The sequence below is a fragment of the Pristiophorus japonicus genome, chromosome 6 (genome assembly GCF_044704955.1).
Source record: "Pristiophorus japonicus isolate sPriJap1 chromosome 6, sPriJap1.hap1, whole genome shotgun sequence".
NCBI lineage: Eukaryota > Metazoa > Chordata > Chondrichthyes > Pristiophoridae > Pristiophorus > Pristiophorus japonicus.
Genome location: NC_091982.1, coordinates 146082235 through 146102802, shown reverse-complemented (window position 1 = coordinate 146102802; position 20568 = coordinate 146082235). Strand labels below are relative to the sequence as shown.

The following is a 20568-nucleotide window of genomic DNA, read 5'->3' as shown; positions in this document are numbered from 1 at the left end:
TCCTGCATCTAACCTGTCTAACCCCGTCAGAATTTTAAATGTTTCTATGAGGTCCCCTCTCATTCTTCTGAACTCCAGTGAATACAAGCCCAGTTGATCCAGTCTTTCTTGATAGGTCAGTCCCGCCATCCCGGGAATCAGTCTGGTGAACCTTCGCTGCACTCACTCAATAGCAAGAATGTCCTTCCTCAGGTTAGGAGACCAAAACTGTACACAATACTCCAGGTGTGGCCTCACCAATGCCCTGTACAACTGTAGCAACACCTCCCTGCCCCTGTACTCAAATCCCCTTGCTATGAAGGCCAACATGCCATTTGCTTTCTTAACCGCCTGCTGTACCTGCATGCCAACCTTCAATGACTGATGTACCATGACACCCAGGTCTCTTTGCACCTCCCCTTTTCCTAATCTGTCACCATTCAGATAATAGTCTGTCTCTCTGTTTTTACCACCAAAGTGGATAACCTCACATTTATCCACATTATACTTCATCTGCCATGCATTTGCCCACTCACCTAACCTATCCAAGTCGCTCTGCAGCCTCACAGCATCCTCCTCGCAGCTCACACTGCCACCCAACTTAGTGTCATCCGCAAATTTGGAGATACTACATTTAATCCCCTCATCTAAATCATTAATATACAGTGTAAACAGCTGGGGCCCCAGCACAGAACCTTGCGGTACCCCACTAGTCACTGCCTGCCATTCTGAAAAGTACCCATTTACTCCTACTCTTTGCTTCCTGTCTGACAACCAGTTCTCAATCCATGTCAGTACACTACCCCCAATCCCATGTGCTCTAACTTTGCACATCAATCTCTTGTGTGGGACCTTGTCGAACGCCTTCTGAAAGTCCAAATATACCACATCAACTGGTTCTCCCTTATCCACTCTACTGGAAACATCCTCAAAAAATTCCAGAAGATTTATCAAGCATGATTTCCCTTTCACAAATCCATGCTGACTTGGACCTATCATGTCACCTCTTTCCAAATGCACTGCTATGACATCCTTAATAATTGATTCCATCATTTTACCCACTACCGATGTCAGGCTGACTGGTCTATAATTCCCTGTTTTCTCTCTCCCTCCTTTTTTTAAAAAGTGGGGTTACATTGGCTACCCTCCACTCCATAGGAACTGATCCAGAGTCAATGGAATGTTGGAAAATGACTGTCAACGCATCCACTATTTCCAAGGCCACCTCCTTAAGTACTCTGGGATGCAGTCCATCAGGCCCTGGGGATTTATCGGCCTTCAATCCCATCAATTTCCCCAACACAATTTCCCGGCTAATAAGGACTTCCCTCAGTTCCTCCTCCTTACTAGACCCCCCAACCCCTTTTATAACCGGAAGGTTGTTCGTGTCCTCCTTCGTGAATACCGAACCAAAGTACTTGTTCAATTGGTCCGCCATTTCTTTGTTCCCCGTTATGACTTCCCCTGATTCTGACTGCAGCGGACCTACGTTTGTCTTTACTAACCTTTTTCTCTTTACATATCTATAGAAACTTTTGCAATCCGTCTTAATGTTCCCTGCAAGCTTCTTCTCGTACTCCATTTTCCCTGCCCTAATCAAACCCTTTGTCCTCCTCTGCTGAGTTCTAAATTTCTCCCAGTCCCCAGGTTCGCTGCTATTTCTGGCCAATTTGTATGCCACTTCCTTGGCTTTAATACTATCCCTGATTTCCCTTGATAGCCACGGTTGAGCCACCTTACCTTTTTTATTTTTATGCCAGACAGGAATGTACAATTGTTATAGTTCATCCATGCGGTCTCTAAATGTCTGCCATTGCCCATCCACAGTCAACCCCTTAAGTATCATTCGCCAATCCATCCCAGCCAATTCACGCCTCATACCTTCAAAGTTAGCCTTCTTTAAGTTCTGGACCATGGTCTCTGAATTAACTGTTTCATTCTCCATCCCAATGCAGAATTCCACCAAATTATGGTCACTCTTTCCCAAGGGGCCTCGCACAACGAGATTGCTAATTAATCCTCTCTCATTACATAACACCCAGTCTAAGATGGCCTCCCCCCTAGTTGGTTCCTCGACATATTGGTCTAAAAAACCATCCCTTATGCACTCCAGAAAATCCTCCTCCACCGTATTGCTTCCAGTTTGGTTAGCCCAATCTATGTGCATATTAAAGTCACCCATTATAACTGCTGCACCTTTATTGCACGCACCCCTAATTTCATGTTTGATGCCCTCCCCAACATCACTACTACTGTTTGGAGGTCTGTACACAACTCCCACTAACGTTTTTTGCCCTTTGGTGTTCTGCAGCTCTACCCATATAGATTCCACATCATCCAAGCTAATGTCCTTCCTAACTATTGCCTTAATCTCCTCCTTAACCAGCAATGCTACCCCACCTCCTTTTCCTTTTATTCTATCCTTCCTGAATGTTGAATACCCCTGGATGTTGAGTTCCCAGCCCTGATCATCCTGGAGCCACGTCTCCGTAATCCCAATCACATCATATTTGTTAACATCTATTTGCACAGTTAATTCATCCACCTTATTGCGGATACTCCTTGCATTAAGACACAAAGCCTTTAGGCTTGTTTTTTTAACACCCTCTGTCCTTTTAGAATTTTGCTGTACAATGGCCCTTTTTGTTCTTTGCCTTGGGTTTCTCTGCCCTCCACTTTTCCTCATCTCCTTTCTGTCTTTTGTTTTTGCCTCCTTTTTGTTTCCCTCTATCTCCCTGCATTGGTTCCCATCCCCCTGCCATATTAGTTTAACTCCTCCCCAACAGCACTAGCAAACACTCCCCCGAGGACATTGGTTCCGATTCTGCCCAGGTGCAGACCGTCCGGATTGTACTGGTCCCACCTCCCCCAGAACCGGTTCCAATGCCCCAGGAATTTGAATCCCTCCCTGCTGCACCATTGCTCAAGCCACGTATTCATCTGAGCTATCCTGCGATTCATACTCTGACTAGCACGTGGCACTGGTAGCAATCCCGAGATTACTACTTTTGAGGTCCTACTTTTTAATTTAGCTCCTAGCTCCTTAAATTCATTTCGTAGGAACTCATCCCTTTTTTTACCTATGTCATTGGTACCAACGTGCACCACGACAACTGGCTGTTCTCCCTCCCTTTTTAGAATGTCCTGCACCCGCTCCGAGACATCCTTGACCCTTGCACCAGGGAGGCAACATACCATCCTGGAGTCTCGGTTGCGGCCGCAGAAACGCCTATCTATTCCCCTTACAATTGAATCCCCTATCACTATCGCTCGACCACTCTTTTTCCTGCCCTCCTGTGCAACAGAGCCAGCCACGGTGCCATGAACTTGGCTGCTGCTGCCCGCTCCTGATGAGTCATCCCCCTCAACAGCACTCAAAGCAGTGTATCTGTTTTGCAGTGGGATGACCACAGGGGACCCCTGCACTACCTTCCTTGCACTACCTTCCTCGCTGGCTGTGGACCCTTCTCCTGCGGTAAGACCAACTCACTACACGTGATACTCACGTCATTCTCAGCATCGTGGATGCTCCAGAGTGAATCCACCTTCAGCTCCAACTCCGCAACGCGGACAGTCAGTAGCCGGAGGTGGACACACTTCCCGCACATGTAGTCGTCAGGGACACTGGTGTTGTCCCCGTGTTCCCACATGGTACAGGAGGAGCATATCACGTGACCGAGCTGTCCTGCCATGACTTAACCCTTAGATACACTTAAATTGCCGACAACAATGTTAAAAGTTACTGATTAATAAAGAAAAAGAAAAACTACTCACCAATCAGCAGCCAATCACTTACCACGTTGGCTGTGACGTCACCTTTTGATTTCTTTCTACTTCTTTTTTGACTTCTCTCAGCTGGAGCTGCACAAGTACGCCTCTCTCGACTCCCGCCTCTCTCGACGCTCCCCGGACTGCTGAGCCTTTTATAGGCCGCTGCCTCTCTCGACTCCCGCCTCTCTCGACGCTCCCCGGACTGCTGAGCCTTTTATAGGCCGCTGCCTCTCTCGACTCCCGCCTCTCTCTGGAATTTTTTTGAGGATGTAACTCGAAGAGTGGACAAGGGAGAACCATTGGATGTGGTGTATTTGGACTTTCAAAAGGCTTTTGACAAGGTCCCACACAAGAGGTTGGTGTGCAAAATCAAAGCACAAGGTATTGGGGGTAATGTACTGACGTGGATAGAGAACTGGTTGGCAGACAGGAAGCAAAGAGTCGGGATAAACGGGTCCTTTTCAGAATGGCAGGCAGTAACTAGTGGAGTGCTGCAGGGCTCAGTGCTGGGACCCCAGCTCTTTACAATATACATCAATTATTTGGATGAAGGAATTGAGTGTAATATCTCCAAGTTTGCAGATGACACTTAACTGGGTGGCAGTGTGAGCTGTGAGGGGGACGCTAAGAGGCTGCAGGGTGACTTAGACAGGTTGGGTGAGTAGGCAGATGCAGTATTATGTGGATAAATGTGAGGTTATCCACTTTGGGAGCAAAAACGCGAAGACAGAATATTATCTGAATGGTGGCAGATTAGGAAAAAGGGAGGTGCAATAAAACCTGGGTGTCATGGTTCATAAGTCATTGAATGTTAGCATACAGGTACAGCAGGCAGTAAAGCAGGCAAATGGTATGTTGGCCTTCATAGCTAGGGGATTTGAGTATAGGAGCAGGGAGGTCTTACTGCAGTTGTACAGGGTCTTGGTGAGGCCTCACCTGGAATATTGTGTTCAATTTTGGTCTCCTAACCTGAGGACGGACGTTCTTGCTATTGAGGGAGTGCAGCGAAGGTTCACCAGATTGATTCCTGGGATGGCTGGACTGACATATGAGGAGAGACTGGATCAATTGGGCCTTTATACATTGGAGTTTAGAAGGATGAGAGGGGATCTCATAGAAACATACAAGATTCTGACAGGACTGGACAGGTTAGATGCGGGTAGATTGTTCCCGATGTTGGGGAGGTCCAGAACTAGGGGACATTGTCTTAGGATAAGGGGTGGGCCATTTAGGACGGAGATGAGGAGAAACTTCTTCACTCAGAGAGTAGTTAATCTGTGGAATTCCCTGCCGCAGAGAGTTGTTGATGCCAGTTCATTGGATATATTCAAGAGGGAGTTAGATATGGCCCTTACGGCTCAAGGGATCAAGGGGTATGGAGAGAAAGCAGGAAAGGGGTACATAGAAACATAGAAAATAGGTGCAGGAGCAGGCCATTCAGCCCTTCTAGCCTGCACCGCCATTCAATGAGTTCATGGCTGAACATGAAACTTCAGTACCCCCTTCCTGCTTTCTCGCCATACCCCTTGATCCCCCGAGTAGTAAGGACTTCATCTAACTCCCTTTTGAATATATTTAGTGAATTGGCCTCAACTACTTTCTGTGGTAGAGAATTCCACAGGTTCACCACTCTCTGGGTGAAGAAGTTTCTCCTCATCTCGGTCCTAAATGGCTTACCCCTTATCCTTAGACTGTGACCCCTGGTTCTGGACCTTCCCAACATTGGGAACATTCTTCCTGCATCCAACCTGTCCAAACCCGTCAGAATTTTAAACATTTCTATGAGGTCCCCTCTCACTCTTCTGAACTCCAGTGAATACAAGCCCAGTTGATCCAGTCTTTCTTGATAGGTCAGTCCCACCATCCCGGGAATCAGTCTGGTGAATCTTCGCTGCACTCCCTCAATAGCAAGAACGTCCTTCCTCAAGTTAGGAGACCAAAACTGTACACAATACTCCAGGTGTGGCCTCACCAAGGCCCTATACAACTGTAGCAACACCTCCCTGCCCCTGTACTCAAATCCCCTTGCTATGAAGGCCAACATGCCATTTGCTTTCTTAACCGCCTGCTGTACCTGCATGCCAACCTTCAATGACTGATGTACCATGACACCCAGGTCTCGCTGCACCTTCCCCCTTCCTAATCTGTCACCATTCAGATAATAGTCTGTCTCTGTTTTTACCTCCAAAGTGGATAACCTCACATTTATCCACATTATACTTCATCTGCCACGCATTTGCCCACTCACCTAACCTATCCAAGTCACTCTGCCGCCTCATAGCATCCTCCTCGCAGCTCACACTGCCACCCAACTTAGTGTCATCCGCAAATTTGGAGATACTACATTTAATCCCCTCGTCTAAATCATTAATGTACAATGTAAACAGCTGGGGCCCCAGCACAGAACCTTGCGGTACCCCACTAATCACTGCCTGCCATTCTGAAAAGTACCCATTTACTCCTACTCTTTGCTTCCTGTCTGACAACCAGTTCTCAATCCACGTCAGCAGACTACCCCCAATCCCATGTGCTTTAACTTTGCACATTAATCTCCTGTGTGGGACATTGTCGAAAGCCTTCTGAAAGTCCAAATATACCACATCAACTGGTTCTCCTTTGTCCACTTTACTGGAAACATCCTCAAAAAATTCCAGAAGATTTGTCAAGCATGATCTCCCTTTCACAAATCCATGCTGACTTGGACCTATCATGTCACCATTTTCCAAATGCGCTGCTATGACATCCTTAATAATTGATTCCATCATTTTACCCACTACTGAGGTCAGGCTGACCGGTCTATAATTCCCTGCTTTCTCTCTCCCTCCTTTTTTAAAAAGTGGGGTTACATTGGCTACCCTCCACTCAATAGGAACTGATCCAGAGTCAGTGTAATGTTGGAAAATGACTGTCAATGCATCCGCTATTTCCAAGGCCACCTCCTTAAGTACTCTGGGATGCAGTCCATCAGGCCCTGGGGATTTATCTGCCTTCAATCCCATCAATTTCCCCAACACAATTTCCTGACTAATAAAGATTTCCCTCAGTTCCTCCTCCTTACTAGACCCTCAATGTACTGAGGGAATGATCAGCCATGATCTTATTGAATGGTGGTGCAGGCTTGAAGGGCCGAATGGCCTACTCCTGCACCTATTTTCTATGTTTCATATCTTGTGCCCCTTGGATCCTAAGCTTCATTGGCTCCCTAAATGCATTCAATTTGTCCTCATTTACAACCCCTATACTCAAAGCTTTGCCGGCCTTATGTCAGCAACTTCCTCCAGCACTACATACTATTGCTTAACCTCTTCCAGCCCTGGCCTCCTTTGTATCTTCATTCCACATTCAGTTGCAATGCTTCAGCTGTTTGGGTCCCACACACTGAAATGTTTCCAAAATGTTTCTGCTTTGCTACCTTGCCCCCACAACCCTCAAGAAGATTCCCCAAAACCTAACTTTTTTTAACACCTCAAAAGCTGTTTGGACTCTGTTGCTGCCTCTGTGAAGCTCATTTTGCTCTTCACATTAAAGGCGATGTACAAATGCAAGTTGTAGTATTGGTACTGAGGGGATGACCAGTGGTTTAGGGTAATATTGCTTCCTGCGGATCATTTGATCTCTGTGAACACCACCTTCATTCCTTTCCATGCAATAATTGATTCACATTGTCTTGATCTCCTCCATGTCTTGGGCAAATGCAATCTTTTCCAATTTTTCAAGGCTTCAGTTTAGTCACATCTCTTGCTAGTCCAACCAGTGCCTATTATTTTTGGCCTCACTTCTTCCTTCCTCCTCTTGCCTCTTATCTCACATGCACTACCACATCTCCAATGCCAAAGATTCCTTCTAAGAAACTTATTTTCCCTCCTTTGTGCCAAGCGCCACTTTTTAATTCTCTACAAAGTCCACATCCATCCAAGACTGCTCTCCTAACTGAGAAGGTTCTTCCAGCACACACCTCACTCCTGGATAAGATGCAAGTGAAAACTTATCTCCTTCAATGGCTGTGAATTGCATTGGGATGTTCTGAGGATTTGAAAGACAATACATAAAGGCAAGTTCTTTCTTTAGGTAGTCCTCTCACCTTACTGTCCAACTTCTCTCCACCTTCCTTGAATCCTTTGTCCTTGTTCCACCCTCGCTCCAGCTTATTCTTTTGCAGACCTCAGAACTCTGGAGCTCCTGACCTTGCTCAATTTTCTTTTCCTCCAATCTTCAAGCTTTTATAACCCAAGCTTATCACCTTATCTCCAGTTCTTACCTCATATATATTATGCCATCTCCGCTTCTGCCTCAGCTCATCTGCTGCTAAAGCCCTCATCTATGCCGTTATTACCTCTAGACTTGACTCTTGCAAATCTACCTTACTTAAGGAAGGATATACTAGCTTTGGAGGGGGTGCAGAGACGATTCACAAGGCTGATTCCGGAGATGAGGGGGTTACCTTATGATGATAGATTGAGTAGACTGGGTCTTTACTCGTTGGAGTTCAGAAGGATGAGGGGTGATCTCATAGAAACATTTAAAATAATGAAAGGGATAGACAAGATAGAGGCGGAGAGGTTGTTTCCACTGGTCGGGGAGACTAGAACTGGGGGGCACAGCCTCAAAATACGGGGGAGCCAATTTAAAACCGAGTTGAGAAGGAATTTCTTCTCCCAGAGGATTGTGAATCTGTGGAATTCTCTGCCCAGGGAAGCAGTTGAGGCTAGCTCATTGAATGTATTCAAATCACAGATAGTTGATTTTTAACCAATAAGGGAATTAAGGGTTTATGGGGAGCGGGCAGGTCAGTGGAGCTGAGTCCACGGCCAGATCAGCCATGATCTTGTTGAATGGCAGAGCAGGCTCGAGGGGCTAAATGGCCTACTCCTGTTCCTAATTCTTATGTAACGCACTCCTGGCTAGCCTCCCACATTCTACCCTACGTAGATTAGAGGTGATCCAAAACTCGGCTGCCTGTGACCTAACTCGCACCAAGTCCTACTCACCTATCACCCCTGTGCTCGCTGACCTACATTAGCTTCCGGTTCAACAATGCCTCGATTTCAAAATTCTGATCCTTATTTTCAAATCCCTCCATGGTCTCACCCCATCCTATCTCTAATCTCCTCCAGCCCCACAAACCTCTGAGATGTCTCTGCTCTTCTAATTCTGCCCTTATGAGCATCCCTGATTAGAATCGCTCAACCATTGATGGCCATGCCTTCTGTTGCCTAGGCTCCAAGCTCTGGAACTCCCTGCCTAAACACCTCTACCTCTCTACCTCTTTTTCCTCCTTCAAGACGCTCCTTAAAACCTACCTCTTTGACCAAGCTTTTGATCACGTGCTAATTTCTACTTATGTGGCTCGGTGTCAAATTTTTATCGCCTAATAATCCTATGGAGCGCCTTGGGACGTTTCACTAAGTTAAAGGTGCTATATAAATACAAGTTTTTGCTATTTCTAACCTCAGCAGCCCTGTATTATGGGCCTTGGTCCCTCCCCCAGGTTTCTCAATTAAAAAAATATCTGAATCTGTCAAATGTGGTTAAATTGAAATATTTTTCCTTTCAAGATGTTCAAGATTGTAATTCTTACTGGATTGATAAAAGTATCAATTTGTAGGAGTTTATGCTCAGTTCTTTCTGCTGCCAACGCCAGCAGTTGCAGTGCAAACTTGAGCACTATATTAGAAAACTGAGCTTTGTAATAAAACTGTGTGTGCAATCATTTTTTCAGTGTTTACTTGCAGAGGGGGTAGAAAACCCATTCCGAGGACAGTCGTACATATTCACTGGCCTTGAGGTTTCTCTACAACAAGAAAAGCAGATTCCAGGCATTTAACTCGAAACTGAAGGTTTGCCTTCTGGTAAAACAAGAAAGGCCGATAAGACAAACACAATGATCCAAAGGACTCCTCTGCATGAAGATGAGGCGACATTTACAAAGCTCTTTCCAGGTCCTAGGCCCAGATTCTTGAGGTTCACTACAGATGTAACGTTGACCTGATTGAGTAAACATACCTCAGCCTGAGGAAGGCACCACTTTGATCTGTCTTTCAAGACTGGTGCATGAGGGAAGTCCAGACAAGGGACATAATGCCACAGTGCCAGCTCCTACATAACTGTCACTGCAATGCATGTGAAGTGCTTTGAGATAACTCAATAGCATGATATTATAGTCTTCTTGGAAACTACTTGTGCTATTTACTATGCAACAGTTAAGGCTACAAATGACACATTTAGGCCCATGGCGATTGCAGCTTGAGCTCCCCAGAAGGGGCTTGGTGATCGCCGCCAAGGTGCAGCCCACCTTGACAAAAAACAGCGATGGCTTGGTATCTATAACATTTGTGTAGTATCGCCAAAGTTGCCACCTGCTTATCTGATTCCTTCCTTGTTTATTAGCTGAGACTTCTTATTATTCGGGGTTTACAGATACTTTTCTTGTGTCAACACAAATGCAAGCTCACTTAGGCTCACCTGCATTTCCTATGAACTGAAGCAAAGTAATCTGGGATATTTTGACTTTGGCAAAAATGTAACACTTTGTGGTTTCCATCTAAAATTTCCACTGTATGTCCACATCACTGAGAAGGTGATTATCAGTCACTTTTGTAACATTACGAAATGGGTTTTATTCACGGATGTCAGTTTACAGAAGCAAGTGACAACCGTGAGACAGCAGACTCCATAACATGCAGAAAAAAAGGCTGGCCACCTATGGTGTTTGCTGTCTATATCGTGCTATTCTGGGTAGTTTGGCAAAAATTGATAAAGTAGTGATGCATGTTAATTATTTCTAGCATTTGGGTGTACTTGGTGACTGTTCATCCATATACATATTCTGTTAATTGTGTTGACTTGATTGACTTTTTTCCACATCTAATTCTGCCCTCCTGAGCATCCCTGATTATAATCGCTCAACTATTGGTGGCCGTGCCTTCTGTTGCCTGGGCCCCAAGCTCTGGAACCCCCTGCCTAAACCTCTCTACCTCTCCTTCCTCCTTCAAAACACTCCTTAAAATATACCTTTTTGACCAAACATTTGGTCACCTGCACTCATTTCTCCTTTTGCGGCTCGGTGTCAAATTTTTATCTCATAACACTCCTGTGAAGCGGCTTGGGATGTTTCACTACATTAAAGGTGCTATATAAATACAAGTTGTTCTTGTTGTTATATGCTCATGTTGACTTGACAAATAGAAGCCATTCTCCCATCAAACTGTTGTAGAAGCCATTTTGATGATGTGGTTTTACTAAAATTTCAATTGTAACCAAGAAATGTAGTACAGAGAAAAACACATTCCATTTTTGTCACAGAGGCCACTACCAGAAATTAATCCTTTTTCTGTTCTTATCCTTTGTGTACCATACTTGGGAGGCCCAAAATATTAGGGTCAATTTTCCCCAATGCCGTTTTTTGGCGTACTTAGAGTTACACCTGTTCTTTTGGGGCACAACTACGCCCCCCCGAAAAAATCATCCAACTTTTCCCGTTTGAATTGTTGATTTTGGTGCCGCCTAGCCTGTCCTTTTGCTTTGGGAGCGGAGCCTAAGATCTGCGCCAAAACGATTGGGTTGCCAGGGTAACGAGGGACACCCTGCGGGCTGAGGCTGTAAAGTGAAACATACAACACATTCTGGCCAGCTCACAGCAACCTGCGCACATACCTTGCACATTGCAGTAGCTTACCAGCATGAAATTATTAGAGTTTATGGCAAAAGTCTATCACTCCCTCCTCCCGGTGCAGGTGTCTGATGCCGCTCATAACCCTGGCCGAAAGGCCCCTCCCCTTTTCCTGGTGCCGCTCCTAACCCTGGCCAAAAGGACCCCCCCCCCCCCCCCCCCCCCACCCACCCACCTTTCCCGGTGCCTGGTGCCGCTTCTAACCCTGGCCGAAAGGCGCCCCCCCCCCCACTTTCCTCGTGCCGCTCCTAACCCTGGCCGAAAGGCCTCACCCCCCTTCCCCTCTCCTCCCACTGCCTGGTGCCGCTCCTAACCTTGGCCAAAAGGCCTCCCCCCCCCCCCAATCTCTCCCCCTCCCTCCTCTCCCACCCTCTCTGCTGCTGCTGTCCGCGCCGTGGAACTGGATCTTCTGCACTGATTCTCGTAACTGCGCCGATTTTGTTAACTGCCCAGAAGTTTTTTCCAGAGCGGTCACATACGCCGTCTTAAGAATAATTGTAGTAAATCGAAGCTGGCCAAACTTGCTTAAATGCCCAGAATTGGTGCGGGTGGCAGGTTACGCTCCCAATGAGGTTAAAAAAAAAAAAAATTGAAGCCTAAAAATATCCTACCTTAGTGAATTACGCTAGCGCAGAAACTTTGGGGAAACTTGGAGATTTTAATTTACTCAAAAAAAAAAACTGCACGCCAAAAAAAACGGCCCAGGTAATTGGGGAAAATTGAGCCCATTTTCTTGGGCTTGACATTGCACTGCCCTATAGCTGGTGCATAATTAAAATGCGGACTTTATTTAAAAGGATCACTGCATTTCAGAACCAAGCTATGAGGTGGTTTTGTGACATAAAGTGGATGTCGGAAGGAAGGGCTCTGGCTTACACCCACCTGTCACTGAGTACCTGGAGGGGATGGGTCAGCTTCCATCTCTTTGCTCGTCCCTCACATGAAAACCCCAGCTTTAGTGTTTCATGACGGTTAAGACCGGTACTCAGCGCTGAATTTGGATGCATGGAATATTGAGGTGGTGGCCATGATGTAAGCTGCCCTGTGTAGGTCCTTTCACCACAATGAAGGCATACGTCTGTTGTATAGCTGATTAAGAAACTGAGACTTGACACAACAGCTGTTGTAAGGTGCTACTGGAGGCTGAATATGAGGATGTACTCTCTATACGGAGCTGGGTGTCTACGTTAATTGGGTGCAGAGGGGCAACCAGAGCTGCTGAAGCTCTATATCTCCAACTGGTGGGACCATTGTGCAGTGGGGTGGTTGTTTTTGTATTTTTGTATCTTTAAACTGTTCTCTTGAGAGTATGAAGTAGTGGGAGGATTTGCAGACTGATTAACCGTCTAACAGGCCATGTTGTGAATGATCTGTAACCATCTTTATACCAGCTGATAGGGTAGGAGGGCATCATGGGCCCTATATGGTGGAAGGGCATCATGGGCTCAATACGATGGGGCGGGAGGCAGGGGTGCTTCTGCTATCAGTGAGCCAAAGGCTAGCTCATTCAGTGGGGTGAGTGTGTTTCAATACTGTGGTCAAGAAGATGATTGCAGTGCATTCGTTATAGTGAGTTGTGCTGCTTACCATATGAGGAGCTCCAACTATCTGCTGTCCATTTACCGAAAGCTTAAGCCCACACTTGATAGTTGTCTAATGACCAACCAGTAATTATCCTTGGCAGGAGTTTTACAGTGAAGCTTGGAACCTAGTCAACCTTCCATGGAAGCCTTGGTAATCTGCTGTGTGAACCAGGCAGTTTTGCCGTACTCCACAGCAACGTTAATGATTGGCAGGCCAGCCTGAATCACTAATGGAACCTAGCGGGGGTCGATGTGTCTGCAGGGGTCAGGATTCTTACCACTCCGTACAATTAGTCCTACAAGCCAATGCCCCCAATACGTAGGGTGGTCTTAGCTAGGCAAGCAGCAGAAATCTTACTCGTGCTTAGTACTAATAAGCTGTGCAATTTTAGCTGGTAACTCCAGCACTACCCCTATGCACACTTGGGAGGTTCTTAACCTGTTCCTGAGCTCACTGGATTTGGATAAGTTGGTTATTTGCCTCCAGAGAGGAAGTGTGTTCTCCAATTTGGACAAACAGAAACCCTGCAAATAGATGTAGCTTCCTCAGTAGCCTGTTTGGAAGACTTTTAAATATGGTGCTGAGTCTCTGTGCCTATCAGATACCCAGTTGACAAAAAAAAAGGCAGCACCTATCTACAATGGAATGTTGCGTACAAAAGTTAGTGTGCAGGACCAGAAACGACCGAGTTCCATTGGTCCTTCTGGTGTTCACTTCACTTCACCAAATCTACACCCATTCTCTAATCGAATGCTGTGTAGTATTGTATTGATCTACACGCGTATTACATTGGCCTGCACAGCCTCAGAAAGACTTAGAGGCTTCTTCAGCCAGTCCTAAAGTCCAAAACATATTGTACATTTATCTTTGAACCTTCAAATTGGAAATTTTATTTCGGTGCGGATGGCATTAAAATTAAGATTCACACATAGAAAAGAGGCTTATTTTCCTTCTCCCTCGCCACTTCTCCCCCCTCCCCCCCCCATCCTAAACTGTATGGCATGTGCTTTGCATTCTGCTTACTTTACCTCAGATTTAATATCTTAAAACAGAATACTGGGCCACCACACAGTCATTTCAAAGACCTGATCAGTGGTATGTATTTAAAGGGAAAGTGCATATTACTGAACAGACATTATAAATGGAGGTATCTCAGCTATAAGCAGTGAGAAAGACACCCCTTTTACTTGTAATGATTATATGTAGCTAGAGAGCAGAACTTTTATAGTGAACTCTTCCCCTCTATTTACCCCCTCGATCCTTGCCTTGAGAGGACAAAGTTTGTATCCAGGGACGGACTGACAGATTGAGGACTGTGGGCAGTACTCTGCATTCATGTTATCCCTCTGTCAGTATATCATGTCAGCTCTGGGCCAGGTCTATTCCTTGGCTGCCTCAAGCCAGCTGTATTAAAAAGAAACTAGAACAAGGCATGACTGAGACACTGTGGATGCTGCGTAGTATTATATTGATTCCGTAGAATGCATTTGTTCTTGTTAAAGCATTTCAATTTCAATGTAAGTTACTGTTCAGCACTTAATATATACAGGTGCAATGTCCCAAATCCGAAAACTGGAATTGTCCAAAAACCAGACATTTTGCACATAGCTGATGGAGTCGTCCGTAATCCGAAATTATTGTCCAAAACCGGACATTTTTGAGGTGAAAACTGGCATGGATTCGGTTGAGAATTCTGAATTTCAGACAAGAAAATCAGGTCTGAAATCCAGAATCCTTGACCGGGTCCGTGCCGGATTTCAGACGCCGCCGCTCAAAACCCGGCATGGATTCAGTCGAGGATTCCGGATTTCAGACTCTTGATTTTTTTTGTCTGAAATCCGTAAAAAAACAAAAATCAGAATGGACTCTGTCACGAGAATTACGGATTTCGGACGTTGTGCCTGTACCATGAAATTACAATCTTGTAATGCATCCATTCCTCCTTCTTTGGACAGGCGAAGGAGACAGGACAGCTGCAGAACAAGTGGTTGATGGTAAACATTCAGAATGTGCAAGACTTTGCCTGTCAGTGCTTGAATCGTGACGTTTGGAGCAATGAGGCAGTGAAAACCATCATTCGAGAGCACTTCATCTTTTGGCAGGTACAGAGGCTGGGAGGAGGTTTAGTGAAAAGGTTCAGTAATGCTGGTGAAACGAAAGAACCTGCTTAACTGCCTCAACTATTTACAATCTAAATTAATGACACGGATGAAGGGACCGAGTGCAATGTAGCCAAGTTTGCAAATGATACAAAGATGGGTGGGAAAGCAAATTGTGAGGAGGACACAAAATCTGCAGAGGGATATAGACAGGCTATGTAAGTGGACAAAAATTTGGCAGATGGAGTATAATGTGGGAAAATGTGAGGTTATGCACTTTGGCAGAATTAATAGAAAAGTAAATTATAATTTAAATGGAGAAAAATTGCAACGTGCTGCAGTACTTGGGGGTCCTTGTGCATGAAACACAAACAGTTAGTATGCAGGTACAGCAAGTAATCAGGAAGGCAAATGGAATGTTGGCCTTTATTGCAAGGGGGATAGGGTATAAAAGCAGACAAGTCCTGCTGCAACTGTACAGGGTATTGGTGAGGCCACACCTAGAGTACTGCATACAGTTTTGGTCTATGTATTTAAGGAAGGATATACTTGTATTGGAAGCTGTTCAGAGAAGGTTCACTAGGTTGATTTCCAGAGATGAGGGGGTTGACTTATGAAGATAGGTTGAGCCTATACACATTGGAGTTCAGAAGGATGAGAGGTGAAACATATAAGATAATGAGGGGGCTCAACAATTAATGCAGAGGATATTTCCACTCATAGGAGAAACTAAAACTCGGGAACATAGTCTCGGGATAAGCCCATTTAAAACTGAGATGAGGAGGAATTTCTTCTGAGGGTTGTAAATCTATGGAATTCTCTGCCTCAGAGAGCTGTGGAGGCTGGGTCATTGAATATATTTAAGGCGGAGATAGACAGATTTTTGAACGATAAGTGAATAAAGGGTTATAGGGAGCGGGGAGGGAAGTGGAGCTGAGTCCCTGATCAGATCAGCCATAATCTTATTAAATGGCGGAGCAGGCACGAGGGGCCAAATGGCCTACTCCTGCTCCTATTTCTTACGTTCTTATGTAATCATGGTAGTTCACTTAACTGTAAATTTTGTTCCAATGAAATGAATGCACATTTGTAGGGAACCTTTTTAAGTTCAAGTCCCATTCCAGAAACTTGAGCATATAAAAAAAATCTAGGCTAACACTCCAATACAGTACTGAGGGAGCACTGCACTGTTTTTCAGATGAGACATTAAATCGAGGCCCATTCTGCCCTCTCAGGTGGACGTTAAAAGATCTTGTGGCACTATTTGGAAGAGGAGCAGGGGAGTTATCCCCGGTGACCTAGCTAATACTTATCCCTCAATCAACATAACATAAAAACAGATTATCTGGTCGTTGTCACGTTGTTGGTGCGTCTGCCCGCAAACAGCAAACAGCATCAGCGTCCTCGTCCAGGCTAACATTCCCAGCATTGGAGCACTGATCACACTCGACCAGCTCCATTGGGCAGGCCACATAGTTCATATGGCAGACACAAGACTCCCAAAGCAAGTTCTCTACTCGGAGTTCCTTCACGGCAAATGATCCAAAGGTGGGCAACGGAAGCGTTGCAAGGACACCCTCAAAGCCTCCGATAAAGTGCGACATCCCCACTGACACCTGGGAGTCCCGAGCCAAAGACCGCCCTAAGTGGAGGAAATGCATCCGGGAGGGCGCTGAGCACCTCGAGTCTCATCGCCGAGAGCATGCAGAAATCAAGCGGAGGCAGCGGAAAGAGCGTGCGGCAAACCAGTCCCACCCACCCCTTCCTCAACATCTATCTGTCCCATCTGTGACAAAGTCTGTGCCTCTCGTATTGGACTGTTCAGCCACCAAAGGACTCACTTCAGGAGTGGTTGCAAGTCTTCCTCGATTCCGAGGGACTGCCTATAATGATGATGATGATGGCTGTTGGAGTTTGCCGTGCACAAATTGGCTGCCGCATTTCCTACATTACAACAGTGACTACACTCCAAAGGTACTTCATTGGCTGTAAAGCGCTTTGAGACATCTGTGGTCGTGAAAGGAGCTATATAAATGCAAGTCTGTCTGTCTGTCTTGTATTTGGAAGATGTTGCTCATAGTACACTCACCTGGGTGCAGGGCCAGAGGAGGGTCACGTGTATATGAGCCCACTCAATCCTCCATCTGTTATAGATGGAAGATCAGACAGGCTCTGTTTTGTGTGTGCGATCCTACTTGCCCAGTTTCCCTCCATGCACCACACCCTGGTGATTCTTTATGTACAAGTGCAATAAGAGGAAAGTCTACCCACTCTCTCTAGCTGTGGTAATCATTCCTTCTGTATCTCCAGTGTTTTGACATTTTGTTCCTGTATGTTTTCTCTCCCTCTCTTTCATACCTGCACTTTTCTCTCATCGTTGCTTTAGTGTTTATTCTTGCTGCTTTGAAAGTAATGCTTTTATCATAGTTTACAAGTTCACGAGGTTGATTTCTGAGATAAAGGGGCTATGTCATGAAGAAAGATTGAGCAGGTTGGGCCTATACTCATTGGAGGTTAGAAGAATGAGAGGGGATCTTATTGAAACAAAAAAGATTCCGAGGCAGCTTGACAGGGTAGATGCAGAGAGAATACTTCCCCTTGTGGAGGAATCTCGAACTAGGGGCCATAGTTTCAGAATAAAGAGTCGCCCATTTAAAACGGAAATGAGACCCTCTTCTCTGAGGGTCGTGAATCTTTGGAATTCTCTGCCCCAGAGAGCTGTGGAGGCTGGATCATTGAATATATTTAAGGTGGAGATAGACAGATTTTTCATTGATAAGGGAGTCGAGGGTTATGGGGAGCGGGCAGGGAAGTGGAGTTGATGCCAAGATTAGATTAGACATGATCTTACTGAATGGCGGAGCAGTCTCAATTGGCCAAATGGCTTACTCCTGCTCCTATTTCTTATGTTCTTATGTACATCTTATTCTGGGAGCAAGTGATGCATCTACCATGATGGATTAAGTTCCCAAGTTGTATTTCGTGGTACGACATTCGGGTAATTCCACACAATCAAAACTTTTTAAATTTCAACTTTTTTAAAAAAGAATGTATTGTTTTAAATGTAAAAGATCAAGGTAGGTGGGACCCAAAAAACTATGTGTTGCTTGTTGGCCCCTCCTGTATGAAATTGAGTCTTCATAGTTGATGCCTCCTATCTATCTCACATATGTGGTTTACTTCCCTTTCTTAAAAAAACTCTTCTTTTTGAAGGATAATCCATCTCTGGCCTCTCCTCTCTGATCTTGGATCTGAACCAAACATGGCAGAGGCTCATTAGTTTGCATTTTAAGATCCTGCATTTAATGGGCTCAAATTTCCCCAAGAGTTGCCCCGTTTGTTTTGGATTGAGTAGCTTAAAAATCGCAAATTTCCCCATTTAACTTGCTCCAGTGTAAGTCAGTTAGTTAGGTTTTTTTCTAGTTTTGTTTTTTCTCCAAAAGAGGACGTGAGAAGCCACTTACGCCTTTTTGGCCATAGAAGCAAATTTGGCCAGTTGAACGTTACTCCAAACTAACTTAGGCCAGTGTATGTGGCCACTTTTGTAGGCACAGAAAAAACTTAGCTACATTTAAGAAATCAGCGCAAGGGGCGGGTGGGGGGGTGGAGGTTAGTTAGAGGATTCTAAAGCAGTAAACGCCTTCACAACATCTTCAGCACAACGGCTGCACAACATCATCAAAAATAAATGAAAGCTAAATCAGCTACTGAAAATAGAGCAGTCCTACCTTGCCGACTGCAGAACGCACCGGTTAGCCCTCCCGCCAGGGCTAGGGGTGGTAGGCACGCATGACTGTAGGGGTGAGAAATTTTTACTTTTTAAATTTGTTCCTAACTGTTGTGTGATCCTAATGGAACATGATTCAGTTTTAATGCAAAATATCTTTTACTGGATATTTTACAATGCACTTCAACAACAGCAAAGAAAGGCTGCACCCATCTCTCATCCACATCTCGGGGAAAGTGCACTTCCTTATAGGGTCGGTGATGGTGGTGGGTGGGGGGGGCGGTTGTGGGCCTGGCTTGGGTCTGACCGGTGGCTGGTGCATGGATTGAAGTGGGAGTGGCCTTTGTGCCCTTATTGCAGCAGCTAGCTCCCTCATGGCATCTGCCATCATTTGCACACACTCCGAAATGCCCGCCCTCAGTTTCCGTCTCGATGCTGATATTTCTCCCGACAGTGTCGCTACCTCATTACGCACCCCACTGACGGTTGCCACGAGTGATCTTGTAAAGGCATTGGTCTCCTCACCCCATGACATTACCTGAGTAACATCTGATGAAGGTTGCATCTCAGGAGAGACTGGTCGGCTTCTCCTTCCCCTCGCCGTGGGTCTGCCTGGTGGCAGCCCTCCAGTGCGAGGCGCAGGCTGGGACGGTGGGGCACTGGGTGTTCCAACATGCATTTCACCACCGCCACTGGGACCCGCAATCTCGGAAGGTGTGAAACCATGGGATGTTGCCGCAGAGCTCATGGAGGTTTCTGGCAGTGTGATGCCCTGTACTATGGAGTGATCCATATCACGATCAGCATTCTCCCGTGAACACATTTCCATGGACTCCTCCTCCTTCCTGGAGTGTATTAGGGATGGTTTTCTTGACCAATATGTGGAGGAACTGACTAGAGAGCTGGCCATCCTAGACTGGGTGATGTGTAATGAGAAGGGACTAATTAGCAATCTTGTTGTGCGAGGCCCCTTGGGGAAGAGTGACCATAATATGGTAGAATTCTTTATTAAGATTGAGAGTGACACAGTTAATTCAGAAACAAGGGTACTAAACTTGAGAAAAGCTAACTTCGATGGCGTGAATTGGCTAGAATAGACTGGCAAATGATTCTTAAACATTTATAGATCACATGGATGAACTTCAACAGTTGTACATCCCTGTCTAGAGTAAAAATAAAACAGGGAAGGTGGCTCAACCGTGGCTAACAAGGGAAATTAAGGATAGTGTTCGATCCAAGGAAGAGGCATATAAATTGGCCAGAAAAAGTAGCAAACCTGAGGACTGGGAGAAATTTAGAATTCAGCAGAGGAGGACAAAGGGTTTAATTAGGAGGGGGAAAATAGAGTATGAGAGGAAGCTTGCCGGGAACATAAAAACTGTCTGCAAAAGCTTCTATAGATATGTGAAGAGAAAAACATTGGTGAAATCAAATGTAGGTCTCTTGCAGTCGGACTTAGGTGAATTAATAATGGGGAACAAAGAAATGGCAGACCAATTGAACAAATACTTTGGTTCTGTCTTCACGAAGGAAGACACAAATGACCTTCCGGATGTACTAGGGGACCGAGGGTCGAGTGAGAAGGAGGAACTGAAGGATATCCTTATTCTGCAAGAAATTGTGTTAGGGAAATTGATGGACTTGAAGGCCGATAAATCCCCAGGACCTGATTGTCTGTATCCCAGAGTACTTAAGGAAGTGGCCCTAGAAATAGTGGATGCATTGGTAATCATTTTCCA

The 20568-nt window shown here is 45.4% G+C and overlaps 1 protein-coding gene across 1 annotated transcript in view; it reads left to right on the top strand.

Annotated features, from left to right (window-relative positions):
- The window catches only part of LOC139265253 (UBX domain-containing protein 7-like), a 119685-nt gene that overhangs the window by 87841 nt on the left and 11276 nt on the right, over nucleotides 1-20568 (top strand). Inside the window, exon 6 of the mRNA XM_070882192.1 lies at nucleotides 14959-15105. Coding sequence (XP_070738293.1) covers nucleotides 14959-15105 — 147 coding nt within the window. The remainder of the gene's footprint in view (nucleotides 1-14958; nucleotides 15106-20568) is intronic.